Here is a 27,559-nt window from a genome sequence, read left to right as displayed (position 1 = left end):
TACACCACTTGTAGTCGTGATTTGTGACCAATAAACCATGCCTAGGGGGGTCTAACGACCCTCGGCTGCGCCTCGGGCCTAACGACCACCCCTAGGCATGGTTTATTGGTCACAAACCACTCCTGCGCGTGATGTAATGCTTAAATACCTGTTACCTATCCACTTCGTGCCTAGTGGCACATAAGGCCTTCACAGAGCATTTCCACTTTTCTCGGTCAGCTGCCGTTGTTCTTGCTTCAGGCCATGAGCTCCACCCTGCCTCTTTTCTTTCTCTACTGTGCGTAGTGGCCTATTCGGCCCAAAGGCGTCCTCTCGGCTTTGGCCCTTGGGTGTCATGGTGTCTCTCCTGTTGCAAGAAGGACTGGCTATGGCATCTTGAAGATTGTGTGAATTTGCTCTGTTTCTGGTTTCTGTAATAAAGTGTTTTTCCGGGAGCGGGTTATCGACCTTCAGCCCAACCCCCAACCTGGAGGACCAGTTGGATCACTCTTCGCCTGGTCTCTCTCCTTCGACCTGTTCGGCTTGGGTGACCCTGCTAGGAGTACAAGACTCCTGCCGACATAGTTCTAGGGGTCATTGAGACGCACAAACTGCCCCACCACGTTAAGGTGGTGATCCGTTGGAGCAGAGACAATTATGAGACAATAAGTGCATAATATTGTTTTCCATGAATGTTAGGCCTAATGTTGATTTATTATTCTGTGTTATAGAATACAAAATGTTTAAAAAGCATGTCATTGAATACCAAGTAACATACTGTATTTGATTTTACTTGACAGCTGGAACATCATTATCATTAAATATGTCAATCATTGTTAAATAATTGTGTTAAATAAGTGCAGCTGCCAGTTCAGTGTCTCTGTGTTTTGTTTTTTTGTAAGTATGGTCGTGAAATTGGTATTACATTTAGCTTACATGTTTGTCTCGGTTCCAGGACCATTCTGAGTTTTATTCTACTTTATTTGTCTCGTCTTTGTCTCAGGTCCAGGACCATTCCCTGGGATATTGGACATGTGGGGCGGAGGTGGAGGCCTGGTGGAGTACCGCTCCGCCCTGATGGCGTCCCACGGCTTTGTTTCCATGGCGTTGGAGTATCTCTCGCGCGACGAGAACAGAGATAAAGGCACAGAGTTCAGCTACTTTGAGGTGTGTTGGTGGTTGTTTTCAGTGCCTCCTGCTCTGTAACATCACACTCCACCCTAGCCTGTGTGTAGCCGTGGGCACATATCTGCATACTACTTGGCCGTTGATGCATTAGAAAAGGCCTTCCATTTTTGTCTCGAGTCTTGTTATTATGGTATCTACTAGCCTCTGGAAACAATTAGGGCCAATCCCAATTCCCTTCTCTTGGCCCTACCCCTAGTTTTGGAGTGCCCTCAATTGGGTAGTCGCACAAGGGGAAGGGAAGGGTGATATCTTTACTTAGGAAATGGGACACCCCTTGTTATGTCATCAGTAGTAAAACATTAAAATAAAAAATAGTTTACTGAATTTAACACTTTGGCTGCCATGGGTTAAATTCATTATCAACCGTAGGTTGCCGGCTCTATTTGTCTATAGAGAAAGTCCCCTTCTTTGCAGGGCTATAACTTTTTAACTTCTATTGCTACATTGCCATTATTAGGGCCCATTCAAAGTCCTATATGTATTGTTCATTGTGTAGCAACGTTAAACTTTTTCATTCACATATTCATAGTAAAGTATGGTCTAATGTATAAGTATGTTTTCATCTCTTTCTGCAGCTTTCTCCAGAACGTGATCTATAGCCCCAAATACATTATATTGATGATGCAATACAGTTTTATGGCAATCAGCGCGATATAAAAAATTCCAACTAGACGTACTTCTAGAAGTTACTACACGTCATCTGATGTTGACCGGATGGGCGAGGGGGCGTTTATAATTCCGTGGGCAGCATTATACCAATCATCTAATGTGGGTCAAATGTTGATAATAGCAGTTAGTATCGAAGACGGTAACTTTACACGCTAAAACTCACCCCAGTCTCCGCGCGCCGTTGGGCGATCATCGTAGAGTAGAAATTTTACCATTATGGGATGTCGATTTACCCGGTCCATCTCCAGCTTGTATAATGGTATATACGTCCAAATCATGTTGTTTATCGAGTTATTGGCAATCGATCGCTATGTAGTGTGTCGAGATCGAGTCCCGGAACCTATAGCTAGTGCCCGGAAGTAATACGGCCGACCAGCACAATCTCCATAGCACTTCCTGTTAAGCGTTTGCGCCGATCGGCCACCAGATGGCGCTCCTGAACCGCCAGAGAGCTCAGTGGGTCCTCCTGGTGGATCTCAGGCCAGCGGAGGGGAAATATGAATCCGATCCCAGATTTTTGAAATATTGATATTAAAGACGCTGTAAAGCGTCTTCGGCAACTTGAGCATGGCCGGGAATGACGTGTTTAGGCGTTTTCCGGCAGCCAAAGTGTTAACATTGATTTCAGAAGTGATACGTATATTTTGTATATGCACAACTGGAGGTCTACATGACCACTACCCCTCGGGTCACAAACCAATCGGACACCCTACCCCTACACCGCCACATTCAAAACAGAGGTGTAGGGGCGGTCAGGTGGCGTAGCGGAGATTGCGTTCGTCACCAACGCTGGAGACGCTGGGTTCGCGTGTTCGAATCCAGCTTCCGGCGTTGTCACCAGCTTGGCTGGCCGTTCACACTAATACAATTGGCAGTATTAGGGGGTGGGGAAAGCTGGCGGGTGGGTCCTGGGTGTTGTGGACAGCGACCCCTACAGTTCGGTCGGGGCGCCTGCTCAGCGAGGGTAGGATCTGGAGAGAGGTAGTGCGGCCTCCCACACGTTACACTCTCCCAGTGAGAATCTGCGCGGCCAGGCTGGCTGCCGGCTGGCTGCACATGCGTCGGAGGAAAGCATGTGACAGTCTCCGGCCTCTCGGACCAACAGTAGGGGAAAGTGCGCAACAACCAGGAAGGGGGTTGGGAATTGGCATAACGATTAACAGTGGGATGGGAGAAAAATCGGAAAAAAGGAGGGGGGAAAAGATATATAAAAAAAAAAAAAAGGGTGTAGAGCCAAGGGGGGGGGGGGGGGGTTATTGGGTTGGGCCTTATTTTCTGCTAGGTTAGATCTTGATTAGCTGATTCTAGACTATTCTATCGACTGCATTTTGTTTTCTTAGAGTCGACTCCGACTCTAAACACTGTAGCGGCGGAGGAGACCACTAGCGTAGCAGCATAGTAATATGTGATATGTGTTTCTCCCGTCTGTTATCACCGTTGTCCTTCTCTCTCCTGGCACAGATAGCGTTTGAGATCGTGCGGGAACACCCCATGGTGATCAAGGACCGAGTCGGCCTGTTTGGCCTTTCCTTCGGCACGTCAGTGGCCCTCACTATGGCGGCTTACTCCCAGCGCGTCCATGTGAGTAACCGCCCAGTTTTCCCTCATTACAGCTAGTGATGTCACGATACCAAGGTTTTACGATACCGGTTCTAAAACGATACCACGGCAAAAGCCTAAAATATCAATGGAATATTTTATTTTATTTGATTTGATTTGATTAGGGATCCCCATTAGCTGGTGCCATAGCAACCAGCTAGTCTTCCTGGGGTTCACACACAAAACATACAAAAACAATTATTATTGCAAAAACAAAATTATTAAAAGTCAGTTCACACAATGCATAATGAAACTACTGTAACAATTAAGATAGCTAAAATTACATTACAGTGTAAAACAAAAACCAAAAATTACTTTATAGTGTTAAAAACAATTTAAGATTATTTTTAAAGGTGAATCTACTGTAAATGCAGCAGAGGTTTTGAGGCAGGTTATTCCAAAGAGTTAATGCTCTAAAAATAAAAGATCTCCTTAAAGCGTTGGTTTTAGGACCTGGCAATTCAAGCTGCCCACTACTGGAACCTCTAGTGTAATGCTCATGCACAGTATTACTAAAAACAATCTGATTATGTATAAAAACTGGAGTTTTACTGCTCATGACCAACTAAAAGACAATCTTTTTTCAACGTTAAGCCAAGAGAGGCGGCCATGCATACGGCTCACATTAGACCTTAGTGAGCAGCCCAGTACCAACCGTGCTGCCCTGTTCTGGACCACCTGGAGCTTCCTGAGGTCACCACTGGCAGCAGATGACCACATCGCAGAGCAATAGTCAAGATGACATAAAAGGGGACGGGCAACAAAAGAAGCACATTTCCTGGAAATACCAATTGCTCTTCCCATTTTAAAACAATATAATTAATATGCTGAGTAATGCTAATATCTATAATATTAGATGACGGACCATGGAACATTATGTATACAATAATGTAATATAAGATGACATGGAAAATTATTTAGACAATTATTTATTAATAATATAATATTAGATGACCGAACATGGACAATAATCTTTTATTTAATAAAATAATAGAAAATACAGTATCAGGCTATTATTCTAAAATTATCGATACTAATAAAATTTAGTATTGGACCGCTTTTAGCGGCTGGGTATCGCAATACTTTTCTAGTATCGGTGTATCGTGCAACACTAGTTACAGCTTAGAGTTGTGGCAGCTTTGGGTCCTCTGTGCCTGCTGATTTCAGGGGTAATCCACAACATGAAAGTCCAGACGTGACTTGCCACAAACCGCTGGTTGTGAACCACAGACGACAGATCTGCCGTGAAGTGGTTACACGCACATAGCACCCGATAATGTAATAATTTCCCAATAATGTAATAAAATGTCCTGACTGAAATTTTTTACAGATAATGTAATACCGTATTATATTATTGGGAATTTATAAAATGTTCAGGTTGAAAATGTTTTGACAATCAAGTTACAGTAAGTGCCAAATGTATTACTAAATGTATTAGTTATTATTATTATTGGGAAATGATTACATTATCCGGTGCTACACACATTAGGCTAAAGGGTTAATGGGAAGGTGGGCAAATGCAGAGCAAGTGAAGTAAAGGTGGATGCATACAATGTTTGTGTGTGCTCTTACACCCAAATGAGGTTCGTATTCTAGCATTTCTTGAAGACGTGAACCAGAATCAAAACCTCGTTGGTGTATACACACAAACATTGTATGACCTCACGAAGTCAGAAGCCCCACTCCTTGTCTAAGGAGCAGCCGCAGATTTGACATTCCAGTGACCAGTTGTTCACAAATACTGACCTGAACTGTCCCGGGGCGGTGTGTTGTTCACAAATACTGACCTGAACTGTCCCGGGGCGGTGTGTTGTTCACAAATACTGACGTGAACTGTCCCGGGGCGGTGTGTTGTTCACAAATACTGACCTGAACTGTCCCGGGGCGGTGTGTTGTTCACAAATACTGACCTGAACTGTCCCGGGGCGGTGTGTTGTTCACAAATACTGACCTGAACTGTCCCGGGGCGGTGTGTTGTTCACAAATACTGACCTGAACTGTCCCGGGGCGGTATGTTGTTCACAAATACTGACTGAACTGTCCCGGGGCACAGGAACAACCTGGGTGACCTTCCCCTTTTAAGGTGTATCTGTCCCCATTCCGTGCAGTCCTAAAAATCTTGTTTATAATTTTTTTTATTATGTTTTTGGTAGATTTGTATGTGGTTTTTGCTACCGGGCAGTCCGGTAGAGAGAGAGCGAGGAAGAATGGGACATAGACGGGGGAAGACATTCAGCAAAGGCCGCCGGGTCCGGGAGTCGAACCTGGGACAGCCGTGTTGCACCGCAGCGCTGTACATGGTGCGCCACCCTGGCGCCCAGTCCTACACATTTATTTTGTATCAAAGCCACAATGTGCTGCAGGGCTTCCCCTAAACAATGGTATAGGGGCGCAGCGCCACCATGTGTTATGGAAAACACGTTTTTTTTCTTTTTTGCAAACGTGAAAGCTTGGGGCAGCTTAGAAACGGACGCATCATTGTCTAATACGTGATTGTTCGGCCCTCTGTTCCACTGTATGTGTGTGTGTGTGTTGTGTGCATGCATGCATGCGTGTGTTTTCGCGTTCAACGTGAAACTATTGTGCAACGTTATACACATACAGCGTTTGATATTTTATTGAAATGATGGTTTTTAAGTTGCAGGAAATTACAGCAAATGGCTTTCTTTATTGCTAATTTGTTTTGCCTCCCAAACATGGGGCACACCCCCCTCCGCGTCCCCTGGTGGCGACTGCACCGCCTTGTTTGAAAATCCTGCTGAAAGCCCTGTGCTGGTTACCATCCTCCATTTGTAATCAATGTGTCGTCTTCTTCCAGGCTCAGTGCTGTGTTTGCATCAGCGGCAGCCACGTCCATGCGGTCAACAAGTCTACCGCTGACGTGTTGAATGATATGGCCAAGTATGTCTGCTGCTGTTACTACTCACCATGAACCTACTACTATCATGTGTTCTGACCTGACTGTAACGATGCACAGATGATGAACCTACTATCAGCTGTTCTGACCTGACTGTAACGATGCACAGATGATGAACCTACTATCAGCTGTTCTGACCTGACTGTAACGATGCACAGATGATGAAGCTACTATCAGCTGTTCTGACCTGACTGTAACGATGCACAGATGATGAAGCTACTATCAGCTGTTCTGACCTGACTGTAACGATGCACAGATGATGAAGCTACTATCAGCTGTTCTGACCTGACTGTAACGATGCACAGATGATGAAGCTACTATCAGCTGTTCTGACCTGACTGTAACGATGCACAGATGATGAAGCTACTATCAGCTGTTCTGACCTGACTGTAACGATGCACAGATGATGAAGCTACTATCAGCTGTTCTGACCTGACTGTAACGATGCACAGATGAACCCTCTTGTCTCGTCTCGTCAGGAACGCATACAAGACACGATTGGATGAGCAGAACCGCGTCGTCTGGAGGGATGTGATCTTACCTATCCCCTCTGACCCCAAGGATAAAGTGGCTGTAATGACATGCATTAGAATACTATCTCTCCCTCCCCCCCCCCCCCTCTCTCTCTCTCTCTCTCTCTCTCTCTCTCTCCCTCCCTCCCTAATTACATGCATTAGAATACTACAATATCTCTCTCCCTCCCTCTCTCCCTAATTACATGCATTAGAATACTATCTCTCTCTCCCTACCTCTCTCCCTCCCTCTCTCTCTCCCTCCCTCTCTCTCTCCCTCCCTAAGTACATGCATTAGAATACTCTCTCCCTCCCTATCTCTCCCTCCCTCTCTCCCTCCCTCTCTAATGACATGCATAAGAATATCTCTCCCTCCCCTCTCCCTAATTACATGCATTATAATACTATCTCTCTCCCTCTCTCTCTCTCCCTCCCTAATTACATGCATTAGAATACTATCTCCCTCACTCTCTCTCCCTCCCTCCCTAATTACGTACATTAGAATACTATCTCTCTCCCTCCCTCCGTCCCTATTTCTCTTTCCCTCCCTCCCTAATTACATGCATTATAATACTATCTATCCCTCTCTCCCTCCCTCCCTAATGACATGCATTAGAATATTATCTCTGTCTCACACACACACACACACACACACACACACACACACACACACACACACACACACACACACACACACACCCACACATAGATACACACACATACACATCAACAGGTCTATACTGGATGTAACACTCTTACTCAATCTTCCCTTGTTTCTTTATTATATGTTTTTAGGTTTTTTTGTGGTAGTTTTCTTACCATTACCACAGATGAAAACAATAGCTGCAAAATGATGTTAATTTGTATATATTGAGAATACATATAATGGATCAGGATAATAAGTATATTCAAACACATAAACAGTCAGTACAAATGTATCAATAAATAATATAAATTGAATATTAGTGAATAAAAACAACCTTCCCTTGTTGAGCTGCTTTTCTGCTCCAAGCTTCATCTACCTGTAAGACAAAAGATCTCCCCAAACAGCAGTATTATGACTCGTAGGTCTCATCTGAAACTACTAATATCTTAGCTTCATTCATTTACCACGTATAGCCACCAGGTGGAGCCGTCTGCCCTTTCCACTCCTCCTCCATCACACTTCGGTTCAAATTCTGCCTAGTGAGAACAGTTCTGCCGAGCCCAGACTGAGACATGGCCACTGCAGAGACGACCGTAGCCGACTAGCAGAGCGTCCATCCCTGGTGATGTTGTGTGTCTCTGACTCCTCTGCCAGGTGGGGAGGATAAAGTGTCCCCTGCTGTTGGTCAACGGTGATGATGATCAGAACTGGGCCACTACGGAGTCTGCTGAGGATGTAAGTACACACACACACACACTAGGGCGGGGGGGGGGGGGGGGGGGGGGTCAATACAGCAATATATTGCGATATTTTGCGTCACAAGATTATATCAATAGTGTTTTTTAAGTATCGATATAAAATAAAAACGTTTTGGTTGGTTGGCAATCCCATTTTACTGCAATAAAAACGATTGGAATGAGATGAACAAAATTAAAACGTTATCTTATTAGATAAAACGTATGTATATATATTTGTATTGCAGATGTTAACAAAGTTTTCCGTTGGGGACATAATTTGCAATTGAAAAAAGGTAATAAATCGCAATATATTGCGATATCGCAATATATTGATAATAAATGTGATAAATCAGGATAATAAGTATATTAAAGTATATTAAAACAAATAAACACAGTAGTAATAATAATTAAAAGAAAAAAATTAGGGTGTGAAGAAAATAATCAATATTATTACGCAATGTCATAGTATTACAATATCGTGACTAGTATATAATATATCGTGGGGCCTTGGGTGATTCCCACCCTTAACACATACACATGCACACTCTCATGCCTTATCCTGACTGAATTGTCCTCATCCCTGACAGTCTTGGTTGACTCTGACCTCTCACCTTTGACCCTCAGATTGCCAAGATGATGCGTGAGGCGGGCAACGGACATCTGCTGACCACACTCACCTACCATGACGCTGGACACCTCATTGAGCCCCCTTATACGCCCCACTTCAGAGGCAGCAACTTCATTGTGCAACATACACGGGAGAAAGGTATGCATCTGTATAGGCCTATAGACCTGTATACACAACCACACTAGGGCTGAAACCATTCCTGACCTGTATACACAACCACACTAGGGCTGAAACCATTCCTATAGACATGTACACAACCACACTAGGGCTGAAACCATTCCTATAGACATGTACACAACCACACTAGGGCTGAAACCATTCCTATAGACATGTACACAACCACACTAGGGCTGAAACCATTCCTATAGACATGTACACAACCACACTAGGGCTGAAACCATTCCTATAGACATGTACACAACCACACTAGGGCTGAAACCATTCCTATAGACATGTACACAACCACACTAGGGCTGAAACCATTCCTGACCTGTATACACAACCACACTAGGGCTGAAACCATTCCTATAGACATGTATACACAACCACACTAGGGCAGAAACCATTCCAAATCAGGGGTTCTCAAACTACGGGTTGCGAAATCGAGAGAGAAACCGACGAGCCCAACTCAGATTGAGTTTTCCACCTGGAAGCTGTGTGTATTTGCCACGTCTCGCCCCCTCATCAACGGAGGCCGACACACAGTATTCCAATACACATCTCACTACATCCTGCGCAGGTATAATCGCGGAGACCACGTCTCGTCTTTTGTGTGTAACCTTGACACTCGCAATGTATAGGTTTGTTGTCAGAAGCGCGGAGAGAGAGAGAAGAAGCACGGATTTTCCTTGCAGACAAAAACAACCCATTGGCAGAGAAATGTGCTGATAATGACTGGCTGGCACATCTAGCCGAGATCTTTGGATAATTTTGGGGGTATTTATTCAGCTCGATGGCTTTTTGAAGGAACAGAATGTTGCCAAAAATTATTTGAAGCCTGTCATCTGTAGCCACATAGAAGGGCTCATTCAACAATTTCGGAACTATTTTACGCAGAGGGCACGGACCATTTGGACAACTGGATCCTAGATCCGTTCATTACGCATGACGCAACAGGCCTCCCACTGTCTGAGCAGGAGGCACAAATTGATCTTCCCTGTGACGAGAAAGTCAAGTTCACTGGACAGGCCCCTCGCAAAGTTCTGGATATGAGTTGGAACGAGTACCCAGTGTTGTGTAATGCTGCGCCGGATTTTCGTCACTGACATTCAAAAATAAATACAGATCTCGCCTCAGAGTAGAAGCGCATGTGAACGCATTTTATTTTTATTTTTTTATGTTCTGGCAACATATTTGGGCTAAATATGCCTCGTTTTATAAATGTGTATATATACAGAAACAATTCTGTTGTTTTTGTTGATAATATTCATTAATTTCATTGATAACATAGTGCTGTGATTTCATTTTCTAATAAATATGCATGATCAAGTTCAACAACGTGTGCTTTTATTTTGATATTCCTTATTTCCACGTTGAAATTAAGCGATACATTAACACTCTGAGTGCCAACGACGAGATTTCTCGTTAGTTCATGCCAACCGTTGAGTTCCAGAGAGACGAGAGATCTCGTCTTTGATCGTTTTTTTTTTATTAGCTATTTCCATTCATATTTCATCAATCTAGCCTCACGTTACCACTGGAACTCTCTCTGAGTTCCATTGGGAAAATACCGCCCCCTATCGTCTCTCCGAATGGTACTGCATCCCTTTGGATTGGATTGAATGAAACTCATGGAGAAAAAAGTCCTGCTTCCACATTTTACTTGTCAGACAAGTAACCTGAGACGATCGAAGTCATCGCCAACCACCAGAACAGCGGATAATGTGTGTTTTCCAGTACCCAGCGTTGGATCAATAAACGTGATCGATATTTGGAATGGCGATCACGAATTGGAATAATCTTTTTGGAGAACATCTGATCTGAGGTAAGGAATCTATTTTACCAGTCTTGGGATAATCAGCTTTTTTCACAGATATATCAACGTGGGCCCTATGTGTGTGTGTGTGTGTGCGTCTGTGTGTGTGTGCTGATCAGGAAATAAGATAATCGATTTTTCAGCCCGCTTCCCTAGCGTGCATAAGTACACGTATACTATCGATAATCTAGCGTTTATTTGAAAACGATTCATAAATAGGCCGAAAAATGACAACGTTTTTTGTGTATTCCAGTATATTCCAGTAAAGAGCGATTATCACAGAATCTTCTGAAACGTTCAAGAAACGAGCGTTTTTCAAAATGGTATAAAACGGAAATGAACAGATTATTAAAAAGAAAAAAAAATCTGTTTCGACAATGTTGACTGCAAACAAGTCATTGATAAGCGACGGCCATATTATACACATAGCCATAATTTAAGATATAGTTTATGCGTTCGCAAATATGAGAGCTCTATCATTGAAGTGGGTGTTGGCACGCAACAGGGTTCCGGGGCACCGGACCCGTGGCACGGAAAGTGTTAAGGGTTAGGGTTGCCAAACAAAACTCTTAAATAAAATGGGGTAGTGGACTAGTGGTATAAAAGACTGTAATTGAGAACCCCTGCTATAGACCTGTATACACAACCACACTAGGGCTGAAACCATTCCTATAGTATAGACCTATATACACAACCACACACTAGGGCTGAAACCATTCCTATAGTATAGACCTATATACACAACCACACACTAGGGCTGAAACCATTCCTATAGTATAGACCTATATACACAACCACACACTAGGGCTGAAACCATTCCTATAGTATAGACCTATATACACAACCACACACTAGGGCTGAAACCATTCCTATAGTATAGACCTATATACACAACCACACACTAGGGCTGAAACCATTCCTATAGTATAGACCTATATACACAACCACACACTAGGGCTGAAACCATTCCTATAGTATAGACCTATATACACAACCACACACTAGGGCTGAAACCATTCCTATAGTATAGACCTATATACACAACCACACACTAGGGCTGAAACCATTCCTATAGTATAGACCTATATACACAACCACACACTAGGGCTGAAACCATTCCTATAGTATAGACCTATATACACAACCACACACTAGGGCTGAAACCATGACATGAAGACAGTGTGCGGGTGTTCCTCACTTCTCAAGGATCTTTAGGAACTAAAATATCATAATACAGATTCAGACGAAAATCCGTTCAAATGTGTTGCAGTGATAATGCTGTGGGGAGGGTACACGAAGCCCCATGCAGACGCTCAGGAGGACTCTTGGGGGAAGATCTTGGCATTTTTGCGGGAGCACCTGTACCCCAGGCCAAGCTGTGAGGAGCACCTGTACCCCGGCCCCTCCACCATCCCCCAGGCCAAGCTGTGAGGAGCACCTGTACCCCGGCCCCTCCACCATCCCCCAGGCCAAGCTGTGAGGGGCACCTGTACCCCGGCCCCTCCACCATCCCCCAGGCCAAGCTGTGAGGAGCACCTGTACCCCGGCCCCTCCACCATCCCGCAGGCCAAGTTGTGAGGTCACTGCTCACAAGCCTTAACAACCTCATGGTACGCTTGGCCATTATTACACACTTAACCCTGATGAGCCTTAAAAGCGATGTAACACATGGTCTATTTCGCTGCCCTTGTGGCCGATACTCTGCCCCAACTGTGATGTCAAAGGGCCTCTTTAGAGGTAGCGGGCGTGCTCCATTTGGCCCTGCCAGCGTGCCAAGGGGCGGGGCAACCCGGTTAAACCGTAGCGCAGGCAGCGGTCCCTATCAGCTGATCGAACAACGGCATATAGTGTAAAAGCTGTGGCACTGTTACGACCCCTGAGGTCTAAGGGTAAAGGGCTGTAACTAGGGATGCTCGATATTGGCTTTTTTAACCGATACCGATATACCGATATTGTCCAACTCTTCATTTCCGATACCGATATCAACCGATACCGATATATGGTGTGTCTGTAGTGTGGTAGTGAAAGGGTTAACCTTCTGTAGTGGTAGTGAAAGGGTTAACCCTTTGTCATGTGTCAGTGAAGGGGTTATCCTTCTGTATTGTCGCAGTGAAAGGGTTAACCCTTTGGTAGTGTGGTTTGTGAAAGGGTTAAATGGAGCGCTGAGAAACAAAAGGTGGAATGGGATGGGGGTTGGAATGAGATGTTGGAGGGAGGGGGGATCATTATTCCACAAAAATCTAAAAGAACTGTGAAAGTGTGAAAATATCGACCACGAGGGGGCAGCAAAACGGACGATGTGTTTCATTACCTTTTGATATGATTAATTACAGAAAAGCCATGAAGTCTGTAGTATAGTATTTTTTAATGTTATTCATTGTATTACTTTACGTGGGAGAAATTATTGAGCCCAGAGTCGTGATGCTATTATGTAAATGCTAATAATAACGTTCCAATATTTGTGACCTGAATGTCTTTCACTGTGCTGGCATTTGTGTATTCAGTATTTCTGTAGACTCTGGTACCGATCATGTACTGTATGTAATATACACCGGAATAATTATCCTTTTTAATGATTAAGATGAATATTGTATCTATGGGTAGGAATATGTTTGTCTTTCATGAGATTTTTTTAAATAATAAACTTGGTGAAGAATCACTTTGTCTGAGGTGTATTGAGGAGAGACATCACACACTTAATAAGAGGTTCTATATAGTGGTTCTCATGTTCTTTTAAACAGTAGCCCACGGAGAACCACTTCATTAGATTATAATCAAATGTATTATCATTATACAGCACAAGTACAAATGTACAGGTACTTAAAATGGACTGCATTTAAATGTTTTACAAATGTACAGCTTTACAACTTATGCCTCACATTCACCCATTCACTCACACATTCACACCCCAACAGCGGAGGCAACCATGCAAGGTGCCAATCTGCTCACCAGGAGCAGTTAGGGGATAAGTGTCTTGCTCAAGGATACTTTGACACACTGCCAAGAGGAACCGGAATCTAACCGGGAACCTTCCGATTACCAGACGGCCGCTCTGCCTCCTCCTGAACCACTGGGTATAAGCTATATATATTAGTATGAATGAATTTATTTAACAGATTGCAGAATGGGTACAATACAGTACGGCTCAATACACACAACCCCAGGGCTGTGTCCTTTCCCCTTGGCTCTTCTCCCAGTCTACACCAACCAGTTCACCCCCCTGGACAGTTCAGTCAAGGCCTTCAAATACGCAGACGATACCACCATCCTGGGCCTCATCTCCAACAACGATGAGTCCATTTACCGGCAGGAGGTGGACCGAGCAGTGAGGTGGTGCTCATCCAACAACCTCCTGCTCAACACCTCCAAAACCATGGAAATTGCCATAGACTTCAGGACTTCAAAAAAAAACACATACTCCCAATAACCATCTCAGACCAACCCATAACCCTAACTGAATCATTCAAGTTCCTCAGCACCCACATCAGCAATAAACTCAAATGGGACATTAACACCACTGCCATCATCAAAAAGGCCCAGCAGCGCCTGTACTTAAAACTATTCAACTTTTCATACAAACTAATAATATCACACAACAACTAGGCCCTTGGCTAAGGGAACTAGCTCCAGCACGGCTGAGTCTCTCTCCAAGCCTGCTTCTTCTTCTTCTTCTTCTTTTGAATTTCCGGCAGTGTACGCAACATGGCGTATTACTGCCCTCCCCAGTTCGAATACTACGCTAGTAGTACTGTCACAAGTCCTCGTTTCCTTCTACTTTACCGCCATCTACTGGAATCCGTCATCCCCCACATTGTCCAATGGAGTGCAGCTAACGCTGCTTCCTCCTGACTGAGTCCCCCTCCGCGAGACATGCTTCGCCTTCTGTGGCCTGACTCTGGACTACTCGATCACTCACACCCCCCTTCTCTAACTCTCCTACTTGATCACCCACAACCACCTTCCTTAACTCCCTTACAACTTCCTCCACTGTCAACCCCTTCATACCCAAGTGTATCACTGCTGCTTGAACTATCAACTTGGTCCTATCGGTCCTACTGCTAACCATCGCTGTTGTATTCACTACTCCTGCCACAAAGGCCACTATATCCAACTTCTCCCCCCACACCCTCTCTTTCTCCTCCTGAACGTCCTCTACTGACGGATGCCATTTCCTAAAACCCTGTTCCCTATCTTGCTTTCCCTGATCCTCCTGCACTATCCTTACTGCCAACTGCCCTTCTCTAAACCCCTGTCCCTTGTCTTGCTTTCCCTGTCCTACCTTCCTAGCTGCCTCTGCATATGAAATCCTACCTTCCCTTCTCACCTGCTGGACCACTACCTCTAGTTTCATCGCCTCACAACCCCAATACGCTACACTATGCTTCCCCCCACAACTATAATAATAATAATAATGGATTGGATTTATATAGCGCTCTTCATGACACCCCAGTGACCCCAGAGCGCTTACAGAGTCCATTATTCGTTCATACACAGTCATACCGGTGGTGGTAAGCTACAATTGCAGCCAGAGCTGCCCTGAGGCAGACTCACGGAAGCGTGGCGAATAATCATCGCCTACGGCCCCTCCGACCACCACCAACATTCATTCACATGCATACACATTCATACGAGGCAAGTAGGTTAAGTGTCTTGCCCAAGGACACAACGGCAGTGGGATGGACATGGGCTTGAGCGGGATTCGAACCACCAACCCTTCGATCATTGGATGACCCGCTCTACCCCTGAGCCACGCCGCCCCACAACTACAACACCTCGGCTCCACTCCCTGTTCACACTCCCCATACTTATGCTCCCCACTACATCTACCACATCTCTGCCCCTTCCTACACAACTTAGCTATATGTCCAAACTCCTGGCACCTGTAACACCTCAACGGTTTCGGCACAAACTCCCTAACCCTATATGCCAAAAACCCTAAAAATACCTCTTTCGGACTAACCTCACCCTCAAACTGAATGACTATCGTCCCTGTCTCCTCCTTCTCTGCACCGCTCTTCATCCTTTCTACACTCTTAACTTTCCCATTACGTTCGCTACTCCTCAACTCCCCTAACAGCTGATCCATACTAACCTTAATTGGAATTCCACTAATCACCCCTTGCAACCACCATCCCTTTTCTCCCCTACTATCACTACTCTACAGACATTCACTTTGCCAATGCTCTTCATTTCCCTTGCCTTCTCTACCTGCACTACACTTACACATCCTATAAACAAGTTCCCATCCCCCAACATCCTTGCGTACCTTACCTCTCCTAACTGTGCTTTAATGATTCTTGACAGCTGTCTCGGCTCTATTTCCCTAACTCCGTCTTCTCCCTCAAATCGCACCACTACATTCAACCCTTCTACAAAATCCTTCCCTCTGCCCTCATCCTCCGACCCACTCAATCTATCACCCCTCTCTTTCTTCCTCTTCCTCCCCTTCCCCTCACTTACCCTACTCTTCTTCTCCACCCTTCTCCCCCACTCTCCTCCCCACTACACTCCATACTGCCACCACCCGTCCCCTTCCCTTCGTCATGACCATTCTCATCCCTATCGCTGTCGATCATCTCGCCCAACTCACTCTATTTACTACCACTGTTGTGAAGGGCCAGATTAAACCGAATATATATATTTATTTATATATATATATTTAATTGTATTTGTATATTCTCTAATATTCCCTGATATCCCTTGTATATTCCTTGTACAATATGCATTGAATATCCATTCTAGCCTACTGAACATCCCATAATAGTCTCCATTCTACTATTGGTCGAGACCTTGGTGCCAGGCTGCCATACCCCTCAGACCCAGTTCAAACGTACCGCTCCACATGTACGAACAAGTCCTAGTTCCGCGTAGGAATCTGACTACCGCACCACTAATGGGACTATTTGTTCATAGTGCGTATATATACTGCGCTACTAAAGTAGGACTTCCTTTTCAGTCCAGTTTCTTACCCTCCAATAGAGTCACAGACGTAAAGCCTCCCCGCGACGCCACGTGTGGGAGTAAGGCCAAGTTCGCCTACCATCGGTATTGAGACATCGTGTATATTAATATTTGAATAGTCATATTTGGCACTATATCGTCGAGTTGGACGTAGTCTATTAAGCTAATAATAGTCTGTTAATATATAGTGCTTCGTACGGTGAGAATACTACCGTAGTCAGTACCCCATCGTTTCGGGCAGAGAACTGGCTGCTTATCCAGGGTGGTTGACCCCACGTGAAGCTGCACCCGAGGAGCCCCAGAGCCGACGAGCGAGTGGACCTGTATACCGGATTATTCTACCGACGACAGCCCGCCTTCCCAGGCACGGATTATGCTTTGTATACTTTGATTATTCCATGGATAAAGACCCCCGACACTGCCGTGTGTTGGAACCCCCCCCCCCTGGAGAGGACGCAAGGTGAGGAGACGCTCTGCAAGACGAGGTCGCTTCACGTCTCTCCTCCGTGGACCGGAGGACGCTGGCCCACAAAGAGTCCACCTGCTTTCATCTGTGGTCCAAGGATCGCCGGCGCATTGAACGGCACTACAGTGGGTTCACCTGGGATACCCTTGGCCGGATGAGGCAGCCGGATTCTACCCCCCCCCCCCCTCCTACTCCTGTCGGCTTACAAGCGACCGGATTAACCCCCCCCTAGCGTATCCAGTATATAATCATTAAAGTATCATTGCTGTTATTCCTTAAACTATTCCAGGTCGTATATGTACCACCTGCGCCTTCAGAGATTGGACATTCTCTATTGATATACCGACGAGTACTCTTGCCATAAAAGTGCATACTAATTCCATTCATAAATGTGATTGATTTGATTAAGTGCTTGCTCTACACACCATCGCTGTGTAGAAATAAAGACCTATTTCTAATTCGTACATTTGTGTTGGATCCGTTTCATCTACGTGACAGTGTTCATCATAATATATTTATGCCGTGTACTGGGTGGCCGAATATTAAGTACAAAGGTAGTGGTAGTAAGTATCATATCTAGTAATACAGTCAGGGAATTGTACCCCTCAGTTACAATTGGTCCTTCGAGCCGGATGGTAATCAGTGTAATATTAATATAGTGTTATTAATATTGAAATGGCCTATGATGAACACTCCACGAAACGATCCTCCTAACCAACGCCCGCAGCGCGAACGACGGCTCCCTCAGTACTTAGAGGCTTACGCTGTCAGTCAACAACCTAGTCTTCTACTAACAGTAAACGCGGTAAAACTAGAAAGTAAAAGTATGTCTAACCCCAACGCCCAGACTACCCCGACCATAGAGGCCCCTACGGGCTCTAATGTAACTGACCAAGTTCACGGTGGGGACCAGTGGGAACCAGACATGACTTCACACCCCACCAGTACTGAAGAAGTAGTCCCCGATAAGTCCCGGGAGGAATACAACGCTACCGAGAGAGAACTCGGCACGGAAGAAGACGGGGAGAGCACCGTGGAGATAGAGCTCCAAGGCTCCGCAAGGAGTACCCCGAGGGAAGGCTCCCCTATACAACCGCCTTCTCCCAGCGAGGCAGAGAGGACCCTACAGCAGGCCTTCCTCATCAGCCTGAACGCCGCTGCTGAACGCGACCGACTGCAGATCCAGCAGCGGAGCGAAGAAGAGCATATACGTCTAGAAATAAGACGCATTCAGAGAGAAGAGAATGTGGCCCGAGACCGAGCAGACAGCCAGCGAGCAGCTGCTGGTGCTCTACGGGACGCAGAGCGCGACAGACAGCAAGCGCAACTAATAGAACAGCTGATCAGACGGACAACACCCTCTCCCTCCGCCAGAGGCTCCAGGAACTCGTCTAGACACACCTCCAGGGCGGCATCCCCTAGCCGAGTAAACAACCCTGAACTTGACCAACAGACGAGGTCTATACCCCCCACAGACCACCTCCCCCCACCGGTCCAAGCGAGACCTAGCAACCGGGAAGGAGCAGCATATCCTGTGGAGAGGCTAAACCAGAGACTACAAGCACTGGATGACCTAACTGAAGACGAAGAGGAAGAGGAGGAGAACCACGCCCGACGACAGCACAGTACTCTACCGGACCAGGAGGTCCGGTACAGCCCAGGCTATACTCCCGCGGAGCTGCGCTACAGACCCCCGACTCTATACACGGGTGAGCACGACGCACGACCCGCACCGAGGAACAGCACCTGGACGAGCGGGCCATGGTACACTGCCGGTACCAGCCCATACCAAGGAGCGGGAGGAGACTCGCCTAGGAGGCCTCTCCCCCAACGCTCGCCGATGTATCCACAGTCAGCGTCATACATTGGCACGCCTATGGTACCCGACTTCACCCAAGAGAACCGGGCCCAGTATACGGAACTCCGCATGTGTCTGGAGACCATGTTGGTGGATGTATTGGATGAACGCCATAAATACGCCATCCTACTGAAGCACTTAAAGGTGCCCCGCGCACATAATATAGCGCTCGCCTACGCGACTTCCACCACCCCATACACAGCAGCGCTGGTAGCATTGGACCAGAGGTATGGGCGCATATGGGATTACGTGATCCAGGAGATCCGACACATTGACCGCTTACCCCCAGCAATAGACAACCGAGCACTGGACGACCTGTCCATCAGAGTGCAGTCCCTGGTAGGGATGTTGGGAGCGCAGAGAGAGAAGGGGAGGCATGAACTTTACGCCAACTCAAATGTGGAAAGGATCTTGGAGAAGCTGCCGCCCGCTCGACAGGAGCGTTTTAGGCGACAGAGGGACCACCGAGACCCGAATGGCCCCGAACCGAACCTCCTCGATCTAGCAGACTTCCTGGCGAGAGAAGTCAGCAGCCTACGGCTAGATACATTCGGACGGAGCACCCCTGGCTCCAGAGAAGGAACCAGACGACTAAATGATGGAAGAAGATCGGTGACTGTGATGCACCAATCGGAGTCAGTACCGAGCAGCAGGAGCCACAGTACCCCCTCCAGAACGGAGAAGTGGAAGATAGTGTGCCCCTACTGTGAGAAAGAACACTGGCTAGCGCAATGTGACTCCTTCCCCAAGCTGAATGCGGAGGAAGCAAGTCAATGGATAAAGTCCAACAAGCGCTGTTTTCGCTGTGCGCGCTCACACATGGCAGCCGAATGCCGCTTAAAGAAAAGGTGCACCAAGTGCGATGGAGCCCATCTGGACATACTTCACGACAGTAACAGACGGCGCCCTTCACCCGCACCATCCAGCCGCAAAGCGAGCGTCATGTACATCGATCCCGCCAGCAGCAGTGGAGCCCGAGTACTCCTAAAAGTAGTGCGTGTGACACTAAGCTACCAGAATAAAGTCCTGGACACTTACGCCGTCCTCGATGACGGGTCAGAGAAGACCCTTCTGCTCGCCTCCGCTGCGGCCCAGCTAGGGCTGCGGGGAAGCGAAACCCAAATGACAATTCGGACAATAAGACGAGATTTGAAGACGATAAAGGGCGAGAATGTCTCATTCTCTATCGCAGCAAGCGGCCAGCCTGAGCGACGGTACCAGATTACAGACGCTTTCACCAGCCAAGAAATAGGACTGTCGCGGTACACATACCCCGTCGCCAAGCTGATGGAGAAATATGCACATCTGCGCAAGTTACCGATCCCGCTCATAGACAATGCTATGCCGACCCTGTTGATAGGCTCCGACCATGCAGACCTCATTGTCCCGATAGACCGGGTTCATACCGGACCCCGAGGCTGTCCTGCAGCAGTCGAGACCCGTTTGGGATGGACTCTCCAAGGCCCGCTCGCCAAATCTCTCAACCGAAGTACAGCCACTAGATGTCTCCACTCCCGAGTCACAGAGGGAGAAACCGCACTCCTGCAACACGTAGAGCGGCTATGGACCTTGGAACAAATGCCCTTTAAGAACGGAAAGAAAGACATTCGCTCTAAAGATGACATTTACGCCATTCACCTCCTCGAGACAGGGACCAAGAGAGTCCCGGTCAACGGCGTGTTGAGATACGCCACGCCACTCCTGCGGCGAGAAGGAATGCCTACTTTCCACGCCAAGACAGACGCCACAGAACGGTACCTGCTGAACACGGAGCGGCGCTTAGCCAAGAACCCCGCCCAAGAGAGTGTATACCGCGCTGAGATTGAGAAGCTCATCACAGCGGGACACGTCACAAAGATGGACATTAAAGAGGCTGACCAGACCACTGAATCGTGGTACGTGCCTCACCACAAGGTCCATCACAACGGTAAAGACCGCATAGTATTTAACTGCAGCTACCAGATCGGATCCCAAAATCTGAATAAAGAGTTACTGCCCGGTCCCACACTCGGCCCCTCCCTACTCGGCGTTCTACTCCGCTTCCGCCAGGAAAAGGTGGCCATCAGCGGGGACATTAAAGGAATGTTCCTGCAGGTGAGACTAGTAGAGGCGGACAAGCCCCTGTTACGGTTCCTATGGAGAGAGAAGCCAGGAGATGAGCACCCAGCCATCTACCAATGGGAAGTCCTCCCCTTCGGAACGACGTGCAGCCCCTGCTGTGCTACATTTGCACTACAGAAACATGTAGCAGAGGACCCAGCAGCGGACGAAGAGGTCCGACACAGCGTAAAGAACAGCTTCTACGTAGACAACTGTCTACAAAGCCTTTCAACCCAGGAAGAAGCCGAGGCTCTCCTGATTAAACTCCGCGCCTCATTGATCAAAGGCGGCTTTGATCTCAGGCAGTGGGCCAGCAGCGATCCGCAAGTACTGCGCAGCCTCTCCTCCGAGGACAAGGCAGCCAGCAGCGAGACCTGGATGGCTACAATCCCGGGAGAAGCCCAGGAGATGACCCTGGGATTGGTGTGGCGATTCAAAACAGATTCGCTTCACTACAGACACAAGCCCCTGACTACGGAGCAGGGAAGGCCGGCGGCGGCGCCGACCACCAGACGGAGTGTGTACACAACACTCGCCCGACAATATGACCCGCTAGGATGTATTCTACCGTACACCACCAGGGCAAAAATGATTGTACGAGCATTGTGGGACAAGGACCAGGGCTGGGACGACCCCATTCCCGCACACCTTCCATCCACCTGGAGAGAGTGGGAGATGGAGCTCCACTCACTCCCAGGCGTTAATATGCGCCGAAGCTACTTCCCACCCACGGTGAGGCCAGAGACATGTAAAATGGACTTACACGTCTTCAGTGACGCCTCAGAGGTCGCATACGGATCAGTAGCCTACTTGCGGGCCCAAGAGAAGGGGGGAGAGATCTACACAGCATTTGTCCTCGCCCGCTCGAGAATAGCCCCACGCAAGCAACAATCCATCCCACGTCTAGAGCTCTGCGCAGCCCTAGCCGGAGCGCACCTAGCCACGCTCATCCAACGTGAGCTCACCATACCGGTGTCTAGAACAATCCTGTGGTCAGATTCCACGACGGTACTCGCCTGGATCAAATCGGACTCATGCAAGTACAAAGTCTTCGTGGGAGTCAGAGTCACCGAGATTCAAGACTTAACCGAAGAGTTAACCGGAGAAACAGAGTGGCGCTACGTTGATACAAAACAGAACCCAGCTGACGTCATCACCCGGGGGATGCCCCTGGATGACCTCACCCGTCGCAATGTCTACAGTGACGGCCCCGCATTCCTAAGACTCCCGGAAGGACAGTGGCCCAGGCCTATCCCGAGGGAAGCAAGTCCAGAGGAGGTGGAAAATAAGAAGTCTGTGTTCTGTGGATTGAGCACCGTAGCCTCCACCGACCCTAACATAGACGATTGCACGTCCATAGAGAGTGCACAACAAAGAACATTCCTGCGGTACCACCCGGAGTGCAAGTCCCCCGCTGATATGTCAGCAGCTAACTACGAGGAAGCAGAATTGCTTCTACTGCAGCGAGCCCAGAGAGACAATTTGACAGAAGGAACAGTCGTCATGATTATTGATCAATCACTGCCCAGAGCTATGTGGCCGGCCGGCCGCGTAAGCAAAGTGATCACCGGTGCCGACGGCAAGGTCCGAGCAGCTGAAGTGCTCGTCCAGGGTCGCACTTACACCCGTCCCGTGGCGAGGCTCATAGAACTGCCCCGACTCCCAGACACAATCGATGATGACCATGACCCTATAACCCTATGACTTTGTGAAGTTGACTGACCCCTACAGCAAACCCTTATGTGTAAATAGACAACGCGATTAATCTGTCTCTGTTTAACTGATTAGGTCTGGGACCAATCAGGGGGTGGCTGTTGTGAAGGGCCAGATTAAACCGAATATATATATTTATTTATATATATATATTTAATTGTATTTGTATATTCTCTAATATTCCCTGATATCCCTTGTATATTCCTTGTACAATATGCATTGAATATCCATTCTAGCCTACTGAACATCCCATAATAGTCTCCATTCTACTATTGGTCGAGACCTTGGTGCCAGGCTGCCATACCCCTCAGACCCAGTTCAAACGTACCGCTCCACATGTACGAACAAGTCCTAGTTCCGCGTAGGAATCTGACTACCGCACCACTAATGGGACTATTTGTTCATAGTGCGTATATATACTGCGCTACTAAAGTAGGACTTCCTTTTCAGTCCAGTTTCTTACCCTCCAATAGAGTCACAGACGTAAAGCCTCCCCGCGACGCCACGTGTGGGAGTAAGGCCAAGTTCGCCTACCATCGGTATTGAGACATCGTGTATATTAATATTTGAATAGTCATATTTGGCACTATATCGTCGAGTTGGACGTAGTCTATTAAGCTAATAATAGTCTGTTAATATATAGTGCTTCGTACGGTGAGAATACTACCGTAGTCAGTACCCCATCGTTTCGGGCAGAGAACTGGCTGCTTATCCAGGGTGGTTGACCCCACGTGAAGCTGCACCCGAGGAGCCCCAGAGCCGAGGAGCGAGTGGACCTGTATACCGGATTATTCTACCGACGACAGCCCGCCTTCCCAGGCACGGATTATGCTTTGTATACTTTGATTATTCCATGGATAAAGACCCCCGACACTGCCGTGTGTTGGAACCCCCCCCCCCTGGAGAGGACGCAAGGTGAGGAGACGCTCTGCAAGACGAGGTCGCTTCACGTCTCTCCTCCGTGGACCGGAGGACGCTGGCCCACAAAGAGTCCACCTGCTTTCATCTGTGGTCCAAGGATCGCCGGCGCATTGAACGGCACTACAGTGGGTTCACCTGGGATACCCTTGGCCGGATGAGGCAGCCGGATTCTACCCCCCCCCCCTCCTACTCCTGTCGGCTTACAAGCGACCGGATTAACCCCCCCCTAGCGTATCCAGTATATAATCATTAAAGTATCATTGCTGTTATTCCTTAAACTATTCCAGGTCGTATATGTACCACCTGCGCCTTCAGAGATTGGACATTCTCTATTGATATACCGACGAGTACTCTTGCCATAAAAGTGCATACTAATTCCATTCATAAATGTGATTGATTTGATTAAGTGCTTGCTCTACACACCATCGCTGTGTAGAAATAAAGACCTATTTCTAATTCGTACATTTGTGTTGGATCCGTTTCATCTACGTGACAGTGTTCATCATAATATATTTATGCCGTGTACTGGGTGGCCGAATATTAAGTACAAAGGTAGTGGTAGTAAGTATCATATCTAGTAATACAGTCAGGGAATTGTACCCCTCAGTTACAACCACCATGATCCTCCCAATACCCTGGGCAGCCGCTCACAGGCCTGGGCCACCAATCGCGAGGTCTTCGCTGTTCCCGATCCTTCATAACTACACTGTTCGCCTTCCACCACCGACTACTACTCCCACACATGTCTTCGCTGCACAGTTCCGACGGAGGCAGACGCCGCCACTTGGCGCACCTCTCCAAATCCATCCTCCCACATGAATAAGCCATACTTTCCCTGGCATCAATCCGCGTCTCACTTCAGTTTGCTCTCGACACATTCAAACGCGCCACCCGCCTTCACGTCCTCCCGCGTCCGACCGAACAACCCTCTGTTGTTGACCTCCAAGCCTGCTGTGGGTAGGGCGTTCCAGACTAAGAAATGGCGTAAACTCCATGATCAAAACTGCAAAAAAGAATTGCATCAATGACAAAACTGAGGAAAACAAAAATAAACCCTGTGAACTTTGGAAATTACTCAATAATCAACTAGGCTGCAGTAAAAAACGTAAAACCAGATTTTCAAACGTAAACATAAAGACGGAAAACACGCTCATCACAGATAAGCTGGATGTAGCCAATTACTTAAACATTTTCCAATCTGGCTTCAGAACATCCCACTCCACTGACACAGGCCTTCTCTATTTGAATGACCACATCAAACAAGAGGTGGACGCGGGCAAATACTGCAGCATGGTCATGCTGGACCTACAAAAGGCCTTCGACACTGTCAATCACTCCATTCTGATTGACAAGCTAAAAGCAATTGGTTTTGATAGTCTATCAGTGAGCTGGATGCAATCCTACCTGGAGGGGAGAGAACAGATGGTGGAGGTAAACGGTACTCTACCCCCACTTCCCAGTGAGCTGTGGTGTTCCACAAGGAAGCATACTAGGACCGCTACTGTTCCTAATTTATGCAAATGACATGTCGTCAGCTTGTGACTGCAACTTGTTCCTGTTCGCGGACGACTCAGCCCTGCTGGTCTCTGACAAGAACAAGTTACAGGTTGAAAAAACCCTCAGCTCTGAACTAGGCAGAATCTGCACCTGGCTCGCTGATAACAAACTATCATTACACCTGGGTAAAACAAGAGTCCATTCTCTTCGGTTCAAATAACAAACTCAGCAAGACCGACGGCTTCTCAGTTACAGTGGGTGACAATATTGTCACAAGGAAAGATGAAATTACATACCTAGGTTCCATCCTAGAGGAAAATCTTTCCTGTGACAAAATGGCATCCAATGTAATCAAAAAAGTCAACCAACGAACTAGATTCTTGTACCCGATCTCCTCTCTGGTAAACAAGAATATCCTGAAGACTCTGGCAGGAGCACTCATTGGTACTACGACTATGCTTGCACCTCATGGTACCAAAGCACCTCAAAGGCGCTAAAAACAAAATTACAAACATCACAAAACAAACTGGTCAGACTACTACTTGACCTTACTCCTAGAACCCACCTCACCCCTGCCCACTTTGACTACCTAGGGTGGCTTAGAGTAGACGACAGAGTACAGCAACTTGCAATGGGCCTGGTCTACAAGATACACTACACCACGAAGGTACCCATGTACATGTCAAAATACTTCCCAAAGGTCAGTGAATACCACGATCACAACACCAGAGGAAGCTCAACAAATCATGTTAAACCCAGATTCAGCTCAAACAAGGGACTAAACACGTTTTTCGCAATTATGCCACATCAATGTGGAACGCTCTACCCAAAGCTGTAAAGGAATGTGAATCCCTACCCACATTCAAAACCGCTCTTAAAGAGCACCTACGGGAGGCTGCAATTCGAAAACTGGACACCGTAAATGTCCAAACCCCCCCACCCCCACCTAATGGACAGTCTCCTCACCACCATATGTATATATTCTCTCCCCACCGTATGTATTTCTCTCCCACCCACCCACCCCCTCCTAATGTACAGTCTCCTCCCCACCGTATGTATATATATTCTCTCCCCACTATGTATATTTCTCTCCCACTGACCCACCCCCTCCTAATGTACAGTCTCCTACAGTCGTACAGAACTTGTAAGTCGCTTTGGATAAAAGTGTCAGCTAAATGACTAAATGTAAATGTAAATGTCCTACATATACTCTCTGTCAGGATCTATGGGTAACATGTGTATTTGCATATCGTATATGTCACAAATGTAACTACTATATACCTGTTTGTCATGTATGTCCCTATGCCATAAATGTCATGTATGTTGTGTATGTCATAAATGTCACTATGAATTGAAAATGGGGGACCCTGATGTAAACAAGACAAACGTCTGTCTCAGGTCTGCATCCCCTTAACAATTGTGTGTATTGAGCCGTACTGTATTGTACCCATTCTGCAATCTGTTAAATAAAGTTTTCATTCATTCATTCATTCAGTCTCAAAATACACCGGTAGTGTGTTTCTTGAATGAACCCTGTGTGATGAATCTGCCGCAATCTTGATTGGCTCCCAACATGCCAGAAACCGGGGTTTTACTTGTAATTACTTGAATATCTGAAAAGGATTGATTGAAAAGGATTGCCAATTGCCCAAATTAGAATATAAGGAGATACAATTTGTTATAGTTATAATGGAGGGCATATACTGGAAATGTTGTATACACAGCCAGATTTGTATGGCTAAACAATTTCTCCACAGATGCAGATTCATTAATACCAGACCACTGTTCTTCTTAGTCTTCATTAATTACAGTTTAATAATAGCTTAAACCAAACACGCCTTGGACATTTTATGAAAATATAAATACTTTGATTTCTGCTTAGACCTCTGACATGTCTTTTGGTTCTTCCTCTTTAAAAAAAAAAGTGTTGTGAAATTGAAAAATAATTGTAATAGCTCAATATGTAATATGTGTATTTAACCAGCGTATGAATGACATTTCCCTAATTTTATTAATTAACTAATAATAATAATAATAATAATAATAATAATAATAATAATAATTAATTAATTAACTAATAACAGGTTATTATACAAATAAAACAAAGATACCGGGTCCGCACCATTACCAGGCCGACCTACGCCGGTGTTGCAGCCGAGTAGGCGGAGTCTGAACACCATCTGACAGTTTTCT

At 46.6% G+C, this 27,559-nt stretch overlaps 1 protein-coding gene across 1 annotated transcript in view; it reads left to right on the top strand.

The window, feature by feature from the left end:
* Positions 1 to 12,394, top strand: part of LOC311241830 (peroxisomal succinyl-coenzyme A thioesterase-like) — a 19,905-nt gene extending 7,511 nt beyond the window's left edge. The window contains exons 5-11 of the mRNA XM_084330752.1: positions 983 to 1,146; positions 3,298 to 3,417; positions 6,254 to 6,336; positions 6,832 to 6,925; positions 8,165 to 8,245; positions 8,872 to 9,013; positions 12,121 to 12,394. Of these exons, the coding sequence (XP_084186878.1) occupies positions 983 to 1,146; positions 3,298 to 3,417; positions 6,254 to 6,336; positions 6,832 to 6,925; positions 8,165 to 8,245; positions 8,872 to 9,013; positions 12,121 to 12,281 (845 nt within the window). The 3' untranslated portion in view covers positions 12,282 to 12,394. The remainder of the gene's footprint in view (positions 1 to 982; positions 1,147 to 3,297; positions 3,418 to 6,253; positions 6,337 to 6,831; positions 6,926 to 8,164; positions 8,246 to 8,871; positions 9,014 to 12,120) is intronic.
* Positions 12,395 to 27,559: the final 15,165 nt, after the last annotated feature.

The sequence above is a fragment of the Notolepis coatsorum genome, assembly GCF_963971535.1.
Source record: "Notolepis coatsorum genome assembly, chromosome: 15".
Taxonomy (NCBI): Eukaryota; Metazoa; Chordata; class Actinopteri; order Aulopiformes; family Paralepididae; genus Notolepis; species Notolepis coatsorum.
This window is presented reverse-complemented; position numbering and strand designations above follow the sequence as displayed.